Source organism: Myxine glutinosa, chromosome 2 (assembly GCF_964187855.1).
Source record: "Myxine glutinosa chromosome 2, kmMyxGlut1.1, whole genome shotgun sequence".
Classification (NCBI taxonomy): Eukaryota; Metazoa; Chordata; class Myxini; order Myxiniformes; family Myxinidae; genus Myxine; species Myxine glutinosa.
Window position 1 is genome coordinate 120,290,228 of NC_136262.1, and position 14,178 is coordinate 120,304,405.

At 45.3% G+C, this 14,178-nt stretch overlaps 1 protein-coding gene across 7 annotated transcripts in view; it reads left to right on the forward strand.

The window, feature by feature from the left end:
* The window catches only part of SPEN (spen family transcriptional repressor), a 125,873-nt gene that overhangs the window by 48,376 nt on the left and 63,319 nt on the right, over window positions 1-14,178 (forward strand). For 5 of the 7 annotated variants that reach the window (XM_068107252.2, XM_068107254.2, XM_068107256.2 and 2 more), the window contains one exon: window positions 13,461-13,633. In XM_068107252.2, coding sequence (XP_067963353.2) covers window positions 13,461-13,633 — 173 coding nt within the window. The remainder of the gene's footprint in view (window positions 1-13,460; window positions 13,634-14,178) is intronic. The other 2 variants (XM_068107253.2, XM_068107255.2) reach the window with 1 other exon arrangement.

Here is a 14,178-nt window from a genome sequence, read left to right on the forward strand (position 1 = left end):
GTTTGTTTGTTTTTAGATCAAATGGTCAAGGTTGCATAAAATTGTCAATTTTGTCCAATTGACCTGAAGTTTTAAGAATTTGTATCTTGGGTCACATAATTTGTTCATCAATAAAAAGCTAGAAGTGGATTTTTTTTTTTGATCTAAAGCTCAAAGGTCATGGCTGCATAAAATCAATTTTTTTTTTTTTTTTTTACTCTTTTCGTTATTTGGAGCATACGGAAGAAGAAGAAGACGTCAATACAAACTGACGCGGACGGACTTTTCATTTTCAAATGCTTTCTAGTTGAAATTTGGATGATGGGATTGGTTTGGATGATGATGATGGATGATTGGATGATGGGATGGGATGATGGGATATGTGACCCAATGTCAGAAAAAATTATTGGATTGTCTGAAATAAATAATTCTGAGTTCAGAAGTCAGGAAGGGTTTGAGGCTTGTGGAAGAGTGAGAACGCTGAATGGATAAGAACGCATTGGAATAAAAGTAACGGCAGAGAGAGAGGGGGGAAACACCAACAGCAGGGTTAAAGGAGAAAATAGAGAGGGGACTTGGACAAACAATGGATGTAGGGAAGAATGAGGGGCAGGAGAGCACGCAGGGTGGACAAGATGGATACAAAAGTAAACCCTCAGGAAGGAAAAACTGGAGATTTGGATGGAGGACGGATTGGGGTGGGGGTGGGGGTGGGGGTGGGAGGAGGTGAAACGAAGGTAGAAAACATCATGGTTTAGGATTGGGGATGATGTGAAATGGGGGTGAATCTTGAAGACCTGAAGGGAAGAATGAGATTGAAGAAAATGTGGAAGTTGGTTCCATATGTGGGGGGGGGAAAGGAACAAATGAGTGGAGTTTAGAAGTCAATGCTGTACTAGTGAAGAAGAGCTTCGGAAGAGAACACTCGGTTGGTGTGATCATGCACAAACGAAGGTCAGAAGGTGAAGCTGTAAATAAATTAATTCAGGTTGTGGAAGAAGGAAGGAAGTCGAAAGGGCCTCCTTAAAGGATCTGGATTGAAAATGTCACAAAAGATGTGGAATATTTGGGTTTGCACGAAACTGATGCAATGGATCGATCCTAATGAAGGAATGCCATCATTCAATGAACCACCTGAAAAAACTGGAAAATGGTCATAAAAACAAGGTGTGAATAAGTATTGGGGTGGTAGTAGTAGTGCTAGTACTCACTATTACTAGTACTACTACATTGTGTGATGCCAGTTTACCACATTCGTTGATGTGTTTTGAACATTCCTGTTTCAGGTTGCGGATAAATGTCATGTTTTTAACCTTTAACCCATCACCCCAGAATTCCTCTCATGATCCACTCACTCCTAACCCTGCCCTCGCACCATTCCATTTTCTTATTGTATCATGCTGGCTAATACTGGCTCAAACCTTTCCTTCCATCCCCTGGGACTTTTCACCCAGTGCGAGATAGGTTCACACCGTTCATTTTACGGCGTCGGAACTAGAGCTCTCACCACTTGAGCCTCGTCTAATTTGCTTGTCTGGGAAGTTTGGATTCCCGTTAAGGTTACTCCAGGAGTTTGCATTTGAAGTTGGCTGTGTGCCCGGCGTTTTATGGTTTGTACAGTCTGCACACGGTGGCCCAGAATCTCTCGGCTTCGTCAGCTCTGCTCAAAAAGGAACAGCAATTTCAATATGATCCGTTCAAGGATCCAAAACTTTGTTCTTCCTCATCTTATTTTCTTCTTCTATCGGTGATTGCTTTCACTGGATAGCCTTATGTTGCCTCTTCAAACGGGCTTACTATCCTACTCTGTGCAATTGTCGACAAGCTTGCTTGATGTGCACTGTATGATGAACGTCGGTTTAACTGAAGGAAGCAGGTATTAGTAATGTGTTGATCACAGGGGATTACTTAACTACTCCTCGCTAAAGATATGGGATCATTAACGTCCACTGGCGAATACTAGCACATGGGAAATCTGGCTTCATGTCCGTCTGAGGAACGGGGTACTCTGTGATGCAACACCCTGCTTGCCAAACACTGATCCAAGAGTCTAACTTGTGATGCGAGGTGGCTCGAAAGGTAAATGTGCTACCTTGGTACCTTCTTGTCGACTGGTGATGATTACTTAGTATGATGATAAAATTGATGACGTCTGAGTTGAATAGAGTGAAAAGGTAAATCCCAACAGTGCAAAAACTCAGTACTGAATGATCCTGTACTCTGTTTTTACAAACGGACATGATCACCATTTTGTTTTTTATAATTCGAAATTAAATGATAGGCAATACGAATTGGAATGCACGTGGAGGGTGTGTTTACCTTATCACAAGCTTGTTCATACCTAGTTCCAAGCTTTTGTCACGGTGCCATTGCAAGATGGACCCTGTGTAGTGATTTTGCAGCAGGTAGTGGTAGAGGTACGATTGCTGTGGGTTTTCAGGGTGTTGTGGTAGAGTGGCCGTGGTCGTTTTGTTGCAGCTGAGAACTGCGACGGTATGGTAACAGTGTACATGTACAGTCGTGGCAAAACAATATTGGCACCGTTGCACTTTTTTTCAAATAAATTCACCATTTCTTCCAGAAATTTGTTGAAATAAAAAAATATTTTGGTGTCCACATATGTATTCCTTTCGTTTGCAATGGAACAAAACAAAAAAAAGCTGAAAACTTTAAATAAATCTCAGCTTATTCCACACAAGAAATCCTAAAATGGCCTGGACAATATAATTGGCACCTTTTAGAAGTTGTCAGAAATAATTTGATTTCAAGCAGGTGATTCTCCTTTACTTTGGAATTTAACTCACCTGTGGTGAGTTGCAGGTGCCTGAAATATTAAAATCACTCATGCAACCAGTTTGAATAGAGAAAAGGAGTCATTCTGCTGTTTTGTGTCAGTGTGTACCTCGGTGAGCATGGAGAAAAGAAAGAAAACCAGGGAATTGTCTGAGGAGGTCAGACACAAGATTGTAGCCAAGCATGGACAATCTCAGTGCTACAAGTCCATCTCCAGAGACCTATATGTTCCTGTGTCCACCGTACGCAATGTTATCAGGAGATTTAAGGCCCATGTCACTGTAGCCAACCTCCCTGGACGTGGCCGCAAGAGAAAACCTGATTGAAGATTGCAGCGAAGGATTGTTTGAATGATGGAGAAAGAACCTCCATCAACTGCTGAACAGATTCAAGCTGATCTTCAGACACAAGGTACGACAGTTTCAACTCGCACCATCCGTTGCCAACTCAATGAAAGGGAGTTCTCTGGTATGAGACCCAGGAGGAGCCCACTGCTGACAGAGAGACATAAGAAAGCCGAACCCGAATTTGCCAAAACCCACCGGAACAAGCCAAAATCCTTCTGGGAGAATGTCCTGTGGACAGATGAGACCAAATTAGAGCTTTTTGGAAAAGCACATCATCTCTATGTTTACAGAAAACAAAATGAAGCCTTCAAAGAAAAGAACACCTTCCCTACAGTCAAACATGGAGGAGGTTCAGTGATGTTTTGGGGTTGCTGTGCTGCCTCTGGCACTGGGTGCTTTGAATGTGTGCATGGCATCATTAAATCAGGAGATTACCAAGGAATTTTGGAGCGCAATGTGCAACCCAGTGTCAGAAAGCTGGGTCTCCGTCAAAGATCATGGGTCTCGCAGCAGGACAATGACCCCAAACACACTTCAAAAAGCACCCAGGAATCGTTCAAGACAAAACGCTGGACTGTTCTGAAGTGGCCAGCAATGAGTCCAGATCTAAATCCCATTGAACACCTGTGGGGAGATCTGAAAACAACAGTTGGGAGAAGGCACTCTTCAAATCTGGGAGAACTGGAGCAGTTTGCACAAGAAGAATGGGCCAAACTGCCAGTCGAGAGATGTAGGAAGCTCATTCATGGCCACAGGAAGTGCTTGACTGCAGGTATTTTGTCCAAAGTGTGTGCTACCAAATAGTAAGTCTTGGGTGTCAATAATTTTGTCAATGCCATTTGTTTTTATTTTCTGATTTAAAAGGATATACAGTCACGTGAAAAAGTAAATACACCCCATGTAAAGTTTTGACTTTTTCAACATATTTCAACATACAGCTATTTGATCTTCATTTCAACAATATTGAAAGATAAAGGTGATATAATCTATCTATAATTCCACTAATCTCTGTGTGTGTGTATGTTTGTTTGTGACCGCTGTTTCTCGACAACCACGGGTCCGATATACTTTAAACTTGCCAGGTATATTGCTGGGGACCCGAGGATGTGCCTTTTCAAGGTTTCATATTAATCGGACAAGTAGTTACCGAGCTATGGCGATTTAGCCGTTCGCCGTTCGCTTTGGCGTTGCGAATGGACCAAACCATTTCATGTAAATAGAGGGGGGGTTCTGTGGTCGTTGCGAATGGACCAAACCATTTCATGTAAATAGAGGGGGGGGGATTGTCACTGTACTCGCAAGCCGTTCGCCGTTCGCTTTGGCGTTGCGAATGGACCAAACCATTTCATGTAAATAGAGGGGGGGGGATATAATTTTAGATATATATATAGTACGGGCATATATATAGTACGGGCATGCCCTAGTATTACAAATGTCATGAAACATTTACATTTTGTAGTCCATTGTATAATTTAAATAAACATAAATGCAAATTTCGCATGTTTGAAAAAGTAAGTACACCCCTACATTTATCACTACTTCAAATACCTAAAATTAGAATCAGGTGCACCAGCTCAGGTGCAAATGATTAGAACATCATGAGAGAGGATCTTGGAGGAACCTGTCTTATTTAAACCTCAGACATTTAGTTTGGTTTGCTCTTTGTTGTTGACGTGTGTGGCATCGCCATGCCTAGATCAAAAGAGCTCTTTGAGGCCTTCAGAAAAAAGGTTATAGATGAGTCTGGGAAGGGATTTAAAAAGATCTCCAAACAATTTGAAATCAATCATTCGACTGTCCGGAAGATGATCTACAAGTGGAGAAGATGCCAAACAACTGCCAACTTGTTCAGGCCAGGCCGCCCCAGCAAGTTCAGCCCGAGAGCAGACCGCAAGATGCTGAAAGAAGTCTCTAAACCCCAGAATGTCATCACGGGACCAACAGGTAGTTCTTGCTACTGTTGATGTCAAAGTGCACGAGTCTACCATTAGAAAGAGGCTGCACAAATTTGATCTACATGGGAGGTGTGCCAGGAGGAAACCTTTGCTGTCCAGAAAGAACATCAGGGCAAGACTAAAGTTTTCCATTGAACACCTTGGCAAAGACCAGCACTTCTGGAACAATGTGCTCTGGACATATGAGTCAAAGGTAGAGCTATTTGGCCACAGTACCAGAAGACATGTTTGGCGAAAACCAAAGACAGCATTTGACCACAGGAACCTGATACCAACTGTAAAGCATGGTGGTGGAAATATTATGGTTTGGGGCAGTTTTGCTGCATCAGGGCCTGGGCAGCTCACCACCATGGAATCCACTAGGAATTCTTCATTGTACCAGAAGGTGCTTGAGAATAATGTGAGGCCATCTGTCGGAAAGTTGCTGCTCAACCGAAGGTGGACCTTACAACATCACAATGACCCTAAACATACCAGGAAATCCACCAAGGAATGGCTGAATCAGGTGCACCAGCAGAGAATCAGGTGCACCAGCATCTCGCAAGATCTTGGAGACGGCGGCAGGGATTTTCGAAGCTCCACACGGTCTCCACGTTTTTCGAAGTTAAGTCTGTTCACAATTGTATTTTGTCGAAACTGTATTTATCTTTCGGTGTGTGAAGTTATTGTGTGCAACTTTGGTTGTTTCTCGGTGTTTATCTTTCATAAATTGATCGTCTGTTTGCCGTGTCGCGAGCAAGGCCTTTGCCGCGTCGCGAACGATTTGAAATCGAAGTTAAGTGATTGTTCCCATTTGTATTTTCGTTAAAACTGTATTTATTTATGGTGTTGTACGTATATTGTGTCCCGACGAAGATTTTTCGGTGCAAATCTTTCATACCTGTATTGAAAATCGTGTTAATTCGTGTCGTGTCTTGAGGCCTTGTACAGTGTGCACTGTACAACCTTGAGGCTTTGTTTTTCTCAGCGGTCCGTCGTTTGTGATCCAATAACTTTCGTTCTCTGTATTCCCAGTCTTTTCACCCATAGCCTACTTCCTTGTGTAAATCTCAACTCAAAAAAAAAAAAAAAAAAAAAAAAAACATTCCCTTCTCTGTTCTCATTCGTTTATTCATTCTTATTCGTTCGTTCGTTCTTCGACCACGTGTTTCTCCCCCATTTCCCCAGATAGTTTTCACTCATTAACCTTCAATGTTTACACTTTCCCCTCAAGTTATGTATTCCGTCATATTTTATAACACCTTTTTCTTCTTCTTCTTTAAAAGGCTGCTTTCGACTTGCTCACCAAATCAATTCATCCCAAAAAAAATATCCATCTCCTATAGTGCCTTTTTTCTACATTCCCTAAACTCTCCTGCACTCCATCCTCCATCCAGCGTCCTTAAACGTATTTTTAACTCGAAGGTCACAAGAAACTCATTTTGCAATAAATGTTCGTTTCCCATAAATCGTACACTTTCAAAAATCCAATCTCACCCCTCCCCTCCAAATCTTCCCCATAACCCCTCCCCTCCAAATCTTCCCCATCACCCCTCCCCTCCAAATCTTCCCCATCACCCATCCCTTTCAAATCTCCCCCCTTGCCCCCTCCCTCCTAAACTACCCCCTCACCCCTCCCCGCCAAGACACCCCCTCGCCCCTCCCCTCCTAGACTCCTGCCTCACCCCTCCCTTCCAAATCTCCCCCATATCCCATCCCTTTCAAATCCCTCCCCTTGTCCCTTCCCTCCCAAACTCCCCCCTCACCCCTCCCCTTCAAATCTCCCCACCCTCATTGCTTCTCAATTTCCCCCCTCTCACTCCCCCTCCTCAAAGCGTCCTCCCCGCTTCTTCCCCCTTCAAACTCTCACCTCCATCTCCCCCAATCTTCTGCCTCGCTCTTCCCCCTCCTCAAATAACACCTCATTGTGGCTCACCCAATCACCATCAAACCTTTTGTCCGCCCCATCCTTCCCTTTCTCCGAGCTATTCTGAAATCTCTGACACACCTTCAACAGCTCTCCCTACCTCTTCCACCTCTTCCACATCTTACCCTACCCCTCCTCCCCCCTGTTCTGTATCTGATGCTCCCCCTTCCTCTTCATTAACGGTATGGACCTCAAACATCCGGGGCCTTCGTTCAAACTTAACTGATCTCTCCATACAGGTTGCTTCTGTCAAACCAGACGTGATCTGCTGAACAGAAACTTTCCTCCTTTATGATGTCTCTGATTCCATAGTATCTCTCCCGGGCTACTCCCTCCTCCGGTATGATAGACCTGAGCCTCGTCCTGGAGGCGGGGTTGCTATCTTTATCAAAAACTCTCTTCCTCACTCGCCCTGCACTGCACTCTCTCCACCTCACCCCCAGGAATACCTCTGGCTACGGCTTCCCCTTCGCTCCCACCTCTTGTTCATATGTGTGTTGTACCGTCCACCAAACAGTGATGACTCCATCTACATCTCGCTGTCTGATGATATGGACCAACTTCTATCTACTCATCCCAACTCTCTCTTCCTCATATGTGGTGATTTCAACTGTCATCATGCCAGTTGGCTGGGTGTGGGTACCTCTCTCACCAGCCATGGCTCCTCAGCAAAGGACTTCTGCGACTCACTGGGACTGACACAATCTGTCAATTTCCCGACCCGGATCTCAGTCAACGGAACATCTTCTCTTCTGGACTTGGTTATGACGAACTTCCCTGAAAATGTCTGCTGCTCTTCTTCTGCTCCGATCGGATCATCTGATCATGTCCTTGTTAAAGTGGACATCTCTCTGACCATCCTCAGGGAGCCTGCTCAGCGTCGACGAGTCTGGCATTTCACTCAGGCCAACTGGCACGGTCTTCAAGCAGCCATCAATCATCTGGACTGGTCTCCCATCTCTACCACCTCTGACATCAACTCATCCTGGGAATTCTTCCAAAGTAAATTGCTCTCTCTCATGCACAGATTTATCCCATCTCGTCTTCAGTTGTCATACCCTTCCTCCCGTCCATGGTACACGGAATCTTGTGGTGAGGCTGTTGCCCAGAAACAACTTGCCTTCGTCTCCTGGAAAGCAAATCCAACGGAAGGAAATCTCATTTCCTTTCACAAAGCCCGAAACAAGTGTGTGTCCACCCTCAGGAGAGCCAGGAAACAATATCTCTCCGTTCTCAAGACCGAACTCTCTTATCTGTCTCCCTCGTCCAAATCCTGGTGGCGTCTGGTCAAATCCGTTTCTGGTGTTTGTTCCCCCTCCATCCCCTCCCTTACCTCAAACGGCTACACAGCTGCCTCCGCACGTGAAAAAGCTGAATGCCTCAACTCTGTGTTTGCCTCTAAATCTTGTGTCCCAAACCCATCCCTCTCTGTACCCACCATACCCAGTCGTACCCTGCTGCTCCTGGACTCTGTGTCCTTTCCTCCTGACAAGGTGGAAAAGTTTCTGTCAACCCTCGACTCTGATTCTGCAACTGGACCCGACGGCATCAGCCCACGGGTCCTAAAATCCTGCTCTGCTGCTCTATCTCACCCTCTCTCTGTTCTCTTCACCCTCTCTTTTGCTCAAGGTCAACTGCCATCTGCTTGGAAATCAGCCAACATCACCGCTTTGCACAAAAAAGGTGCAAAAACAGATCCTAGCAACTACAGACCAATCAGCCGTCTCCCAATTATCAGCAAAGTCATGGAATCCATCATTGCTTCGGATATGAAATCTTTCGTCTTCTCCAATGGCTTGATCTCTGATCATCAATTTGGTTTCAGACCAGGTCACTCTACTCTGGACATGCTGCTTCTGCTGTCTCAACAATGGATGGAGGTCCTCAATGCCAAACAGGAAATTAGAGCTGTCTCCCTCGACATATCACGTGCCTTCGACACGGTCTGGCACCCCGCTCTGCTCACCAAACTCTCCTCCTTTGGTATCCATGGAAATCTCCACGCATGGCTGGCGGACTTCCTCTCTAGTCGTCGTCAACGTGTGGCCCTGAATGGGTTTCTCTCATCTCCTCTTCCTCTTCAGGCTGGAATTCCCCAAGGCAGTGTTCTGGGCCCCGTGCTTTTTCTGGTCTTCATCAATGATCTCTCTGACTCTCTCGAAAATCCTCTCTATCTCTTTGCTGATGACTCCACTCTCTGCCGCTCCATTCCTCTTCCCTCAGATCGGCAGTCTGCTGCCTCCTCACTCTCTGAAGACCTGGACAAAATCACAGACTGGTCAAACAAGTGGAACATGTCTTTCAATCCTGACAAATCTCACACTCTTACTATGTCTCTCTGAAAAGATCGACTGGACAACCCTCCCATCTACTTTCTCAACAATCCTCTCCAAGAAGTTCTGTCGCTCAAGATTTTGGGTCTCACTATCTGCCATGATCTTTCTTGGGAAAACCACATTTCCAAGCTGGCCTCCAAAGCCAGTCGCCGACTGTCTCTCGCCGATCTCTGAGGGCCTTTCACTCACTCACCGCAGGCAGGTCGGTGGTCTTTCTGTCTTCTACCGACTCCTCTCCGGCCTTGCACCCCCAGCTCTCTCTGTGCTCTGTCCCCCAAATATTCCTACAGGTCGCACAAGATCTGCCAGCAACCCTCTGATGGTTAAACTGCCGAAATCTCGGCTCTCTGCTCACCTTCACTCTTTCATTCCTCTTTTCTCCCGCCTCTGGAACAAACTCCCTCACTCCCTTCAATCCCACTCCTCCCTCCAGGTCTTTAAAACAGCTGTTCACCACCATCTCTTATCTTCCCCCATCCAAAACCTTGATCTTTTCTACCCCCACTAATTCACCCCAGATCCACCTTGTTTGAAATTCCAACTTCTTTCCTGGAAGTCCTGGCAGTGTCCATATGTTTTATACCTCTCCCACCGCCCCCTTCCCACGCCCCCCCCCCCCCCCCCCAAAGCTCTCGCCCTCTCTCAGATCTCTCGATGTCTCCATGTCTCTCGGTCCCTGCTCTCAAATGTTGTGTTTGTGTCCTTCCCCCTCTCTCCCCATCTTGTCTACCGCTCCCTATGTTATATGTTTTATGTGTCGGTTTGTCTTTCTGTGTGATTAATGTTCGCTCTTTCACGAGCCTCGATCTTGTATACAAAAAAAAAAAAAAAAAAAAAAAATGGAGTTTTCTGGAATGGCCAAGTCAAAGCCCGGATCTAAATCCCATCGAGATGTTGTGGGGGGAGATTTGAAACGAGCTGTGCATGCAAGAAACCCCTCAAACATCGCACAGCTGAAAGAATTCTGCATGGAGGAGTGGGCAAAAATTTCTCCCAGTCGATGTCAGAGACTGGTAGCCAGTTATAAGAAACGCCTACTTGACGTCGTTTCTGCCAAAGGGGGCAATACCACCTATTGGAGCCAAGGGTGTACTTACTTTTTCCACATGCGAAATTTGTATTTATGTTTATTTAAATCATACAATGGACTACAAAATGTAAATGTTTCATGATATTTGTTATATTATATCACCTTTATCTCTCAATATTGTTGAAATATGTTGAAAAAGTCAAAACTTTGCATGGGGTGTACTTACTTTTTCACGTGACTGTATATGAAGTTCTGAATCAAAAACAAAGGTTCTGTAATATTAACAGTGAAATAAAGAATTGTGGAGATCAAATACTTTTGTCAATTTCAACTTCTTTTTAGAGAAAATTGTGAGTTATTTTTAAAAAGTGCAAGGGTGCCAATGTTTTTGGCCACGACTGTACATCCCGTACGTTTTGGTTCTCATGTGAGAGTCTGTTCACGGTTTGATTTGTACCTGTCATATGCTCTTCCCAAGGGTATCACGAGACGTTTGGACTGTGTGCGTCTGAAACCTGGGACGTGTGTTTGGATTTCATTTCAGAATGAAATTCAAATATAGTTTTTATCACTTTGTAGTAACATTAATAATGTTAATGAGACAGATTGGGGAATGTAAGATGAGCTGTGAGGTAAAAAAAAAAAAAATTAATTACCTGAAATAACACCAACCTGAAAGGCAAGAAACCCACCGGGTGTATTCAGTTACTAAGCGCCTATCTAGCACTTGCCAAGTCAGCCATTCCTTCTCAACGGTTTCAAATGGAGTTCTTGCTTGAATGTTTAAGCCACTTGACGAGCGCCCTACCTGAAACTTTGTAAATTAACACTTGGTAACCCCCGATGTTCTTGAGGTCTGAGCCTGGATCAACAGTAATCTATATACCCCAGAGAGGATAATAACCTAACCATTCCTGCCGTTCCTGTTCAGAGTGGGTGCACTAGATGCCTGAAAGAAGACCCAGCTGTCCGTCAGACTCGTAATTGATATTGAGCCAAACTTTGAAAGCCCTCGGAGATTAATTGTATAATACCTTAAACAGCAAGGATGAGGGAGTTGAGTGGAGAGATGAGGCGAAAACATATATATATATTGTTACGGATCGCGGATTTGATGTTATTTACCGAGCGGTGGTATTGCCGCGACCTAACAATTCCCCCGATTCTTCCCCAACTCACCCGATTCCACCCGACGTTGACCTGGTCGCGCTATGCTAAATCAATGATGGAAAAGACACAACGACTGGGATAAATGAAACGACACAAGGGGTACAGTTCTCAAGACCTCCGGAGGAGGATATAATTGGTGGTGGAGAAAAGGGGTAGATTACAAGGTATGAGGTAAAGCACAGAAAAGATGGGCACTTAGTTACAGTCTTATCTTATCCCCGACAGACCACAGACAAACGGAACAAGACTGACTTACACAGGGATTGATGGCAGGGAAGGACAGGCAGTCGATAGCACAAGGTGCACCTTGGCTCAGGGGCAGAATCAAACACGGTCCGGTCCAGAGATGTGGGGAGGTATTGCAGCGCTCGGAGGTGGCGTCCTCTCTCTCCAAGCTGAGGGCGCATCTGACGTCACCTCCCTCTTCCTGCGCATGCTCAGCGGGGAGTGACACGCCCTCGGCTCGTTGGCTCCGCCCCAGATGGGAGCGGTCCGCCGCTTCTATTGGGTGCGGGGGGTTACCGGGCTCCGCCCTTGACGAGGAGCTGACAGCGAGCCCCTACGTGGTAACCCCGTCGAGCACATGCTCGATGGCGGCTCGTTGGAAAGGCTTGGTGCCCTTTCAACACCCCCTACCAACCAAGCCGGAGTGAGGACGCACACTCCCCGCGCCGCCGCCGCTGTTGTTGTTGTTGTTGTTGTACCATGAGGAAGAGCTGCGGGGAGGTATTGGGAGGTCCTAAACTTCCTAACGGTGCCATACAATCACATTCTGGTGCAACGAAGAGTCAGAATTAATGGAAACGAGTCCTTAACTGACATAGACTAAGAATAACTAGCAAGATGTCCTATAGTTGTCTACGTGAGATGCGGTGGACCTGGATGCGACATTTAATGGGGGAAATAGGGGAAGGTCGGGTCTACAGAGTGTTGTTTACAGAAAATGGGACTAGGGAATGGGGGATTGGGGATAGTTGGGAAGTATGGAGGAAATAGGGGAATATTTACAAGCGGATATGGATGGATGCCAATCTCATATCCGCAACAATATATATATATATTGTGTCGCAGGTTGTGACCACAATGCGGTCATTCGTGTTTGTCCTATAGGAGTGAGGCTCATGGAAGAGCAAGGTTAAATTGACAGTGGGGTAGTGGGGCAAAAATGTCACACATTGGTGTGACAAGGGCAAGTGGGGCAAGGGAATAAACAAATGAAGAGGGTGGAGGAAGGAGGAGGGGGGTGGTAACAACAACAACCCAACAATGGTTGGGGTTAGTTTGGGTAACGGAGATAATGGGTCAGGGTGGGGGATAACACAAAGTGGCAGCACACTGCCTGCTTGAGGCCCTGCAGGGAAGAGAGAGAGAGAGACACAGAGAGAGACACAGAAAGGTGGTTCCCTAGATAGGAGAAGCGAGGAAGAAAATCGTTGAGATGTGTAGTCAGCCTGGATTTTGGAAATTTAACAAGCAGGGGTTACTGGAAGAACACGTGCATCCTGAAGTTGTTGGGGAGCATCAGAGGACAGAGAGCAGAGGGAGCAATGTCAGAGAATATCCGGTAGAAAAGAGAGACACCACCGGCCTGGCTGCGATGTGAAATCAACAAACTTTGTGCTTTGGCATCATTGTAAAAGATTCCAATAATAGGGAGAGCTTTAGATCCCACACAATCCAGGAGACTAATTTGATTCTGGGGCGCCATCCATAGGAGAGAACAGTCAGTATTCCATTGAGCTTAAAGGACAATGGCCTTGTAGACAGTTTTTTCTGTTTTTAATCCGTTATTCTCTTTGTAACTGATCCTCTATTTTATTCCAATTTCCCTGGTTATGACCTTTTGTAAGCTCCCGGTTTTTCCCCAACTTAAAAAATATAAACCTCTCCTCCATGTTGTGCTGAGAGTTTAATAAATGACTGTGCCTCACTTTTTACCCTCAGCAGCAGTGACTCGAGCAGCACCTCCACCGATGGCTCTCCAAGTCGTTCCTTATCCTCAGCGGCTGTTCCGGCACCTTCGTTGGTCCCGTCAGGCTCGCTCGCTTTGCAGGACAAGGACGAACCACGAAAGAGCTTTGGAATCCGGGTTCAGAATCTTCCCATCCGTTCTACAGGTCGGTCCAACCACGCCTGGAATATGCACCACAAATCCCGACATGTGTACATGTATATTGTGTTGTATTACAGTGAGGTGTAATTTAACCTTAAGGAGGGAAGATCTATCCCCATTAACCCAACGTAGCCCAATCTTTTTACTTGCAGGTTGCTGTTTCTCCTTTCCTCCTCTTCCCAGTTTTCCTGTTTCTTAATTACTTTGCTTATTGTCCAACTGTGGTGCCACTGCTCCATCGTCAGTATGTTACCTTTTTAATCGATCTCTCTTTGCTCTTCTATGAGACCTGATTTTGTACACGACATAAATCGACACCGTACATGAGATCCTAGCATCTTGAGCAAAGTGTTCAGATGTATAGGTAAAACAGGGTAACCCAAAATTTGTATTCCATACAGTAACTACAGGTATTTTTAATATGTTAATATTATTGTAGGGGAAAAAGTGTACAGGACATGGTAGTACAACCTACCTAAGTGGTGCTTACTAATGATTTTGGATTTGCACAGTAGGAAGGCCTGTAAACATGAAGTGATTGCCTCAACA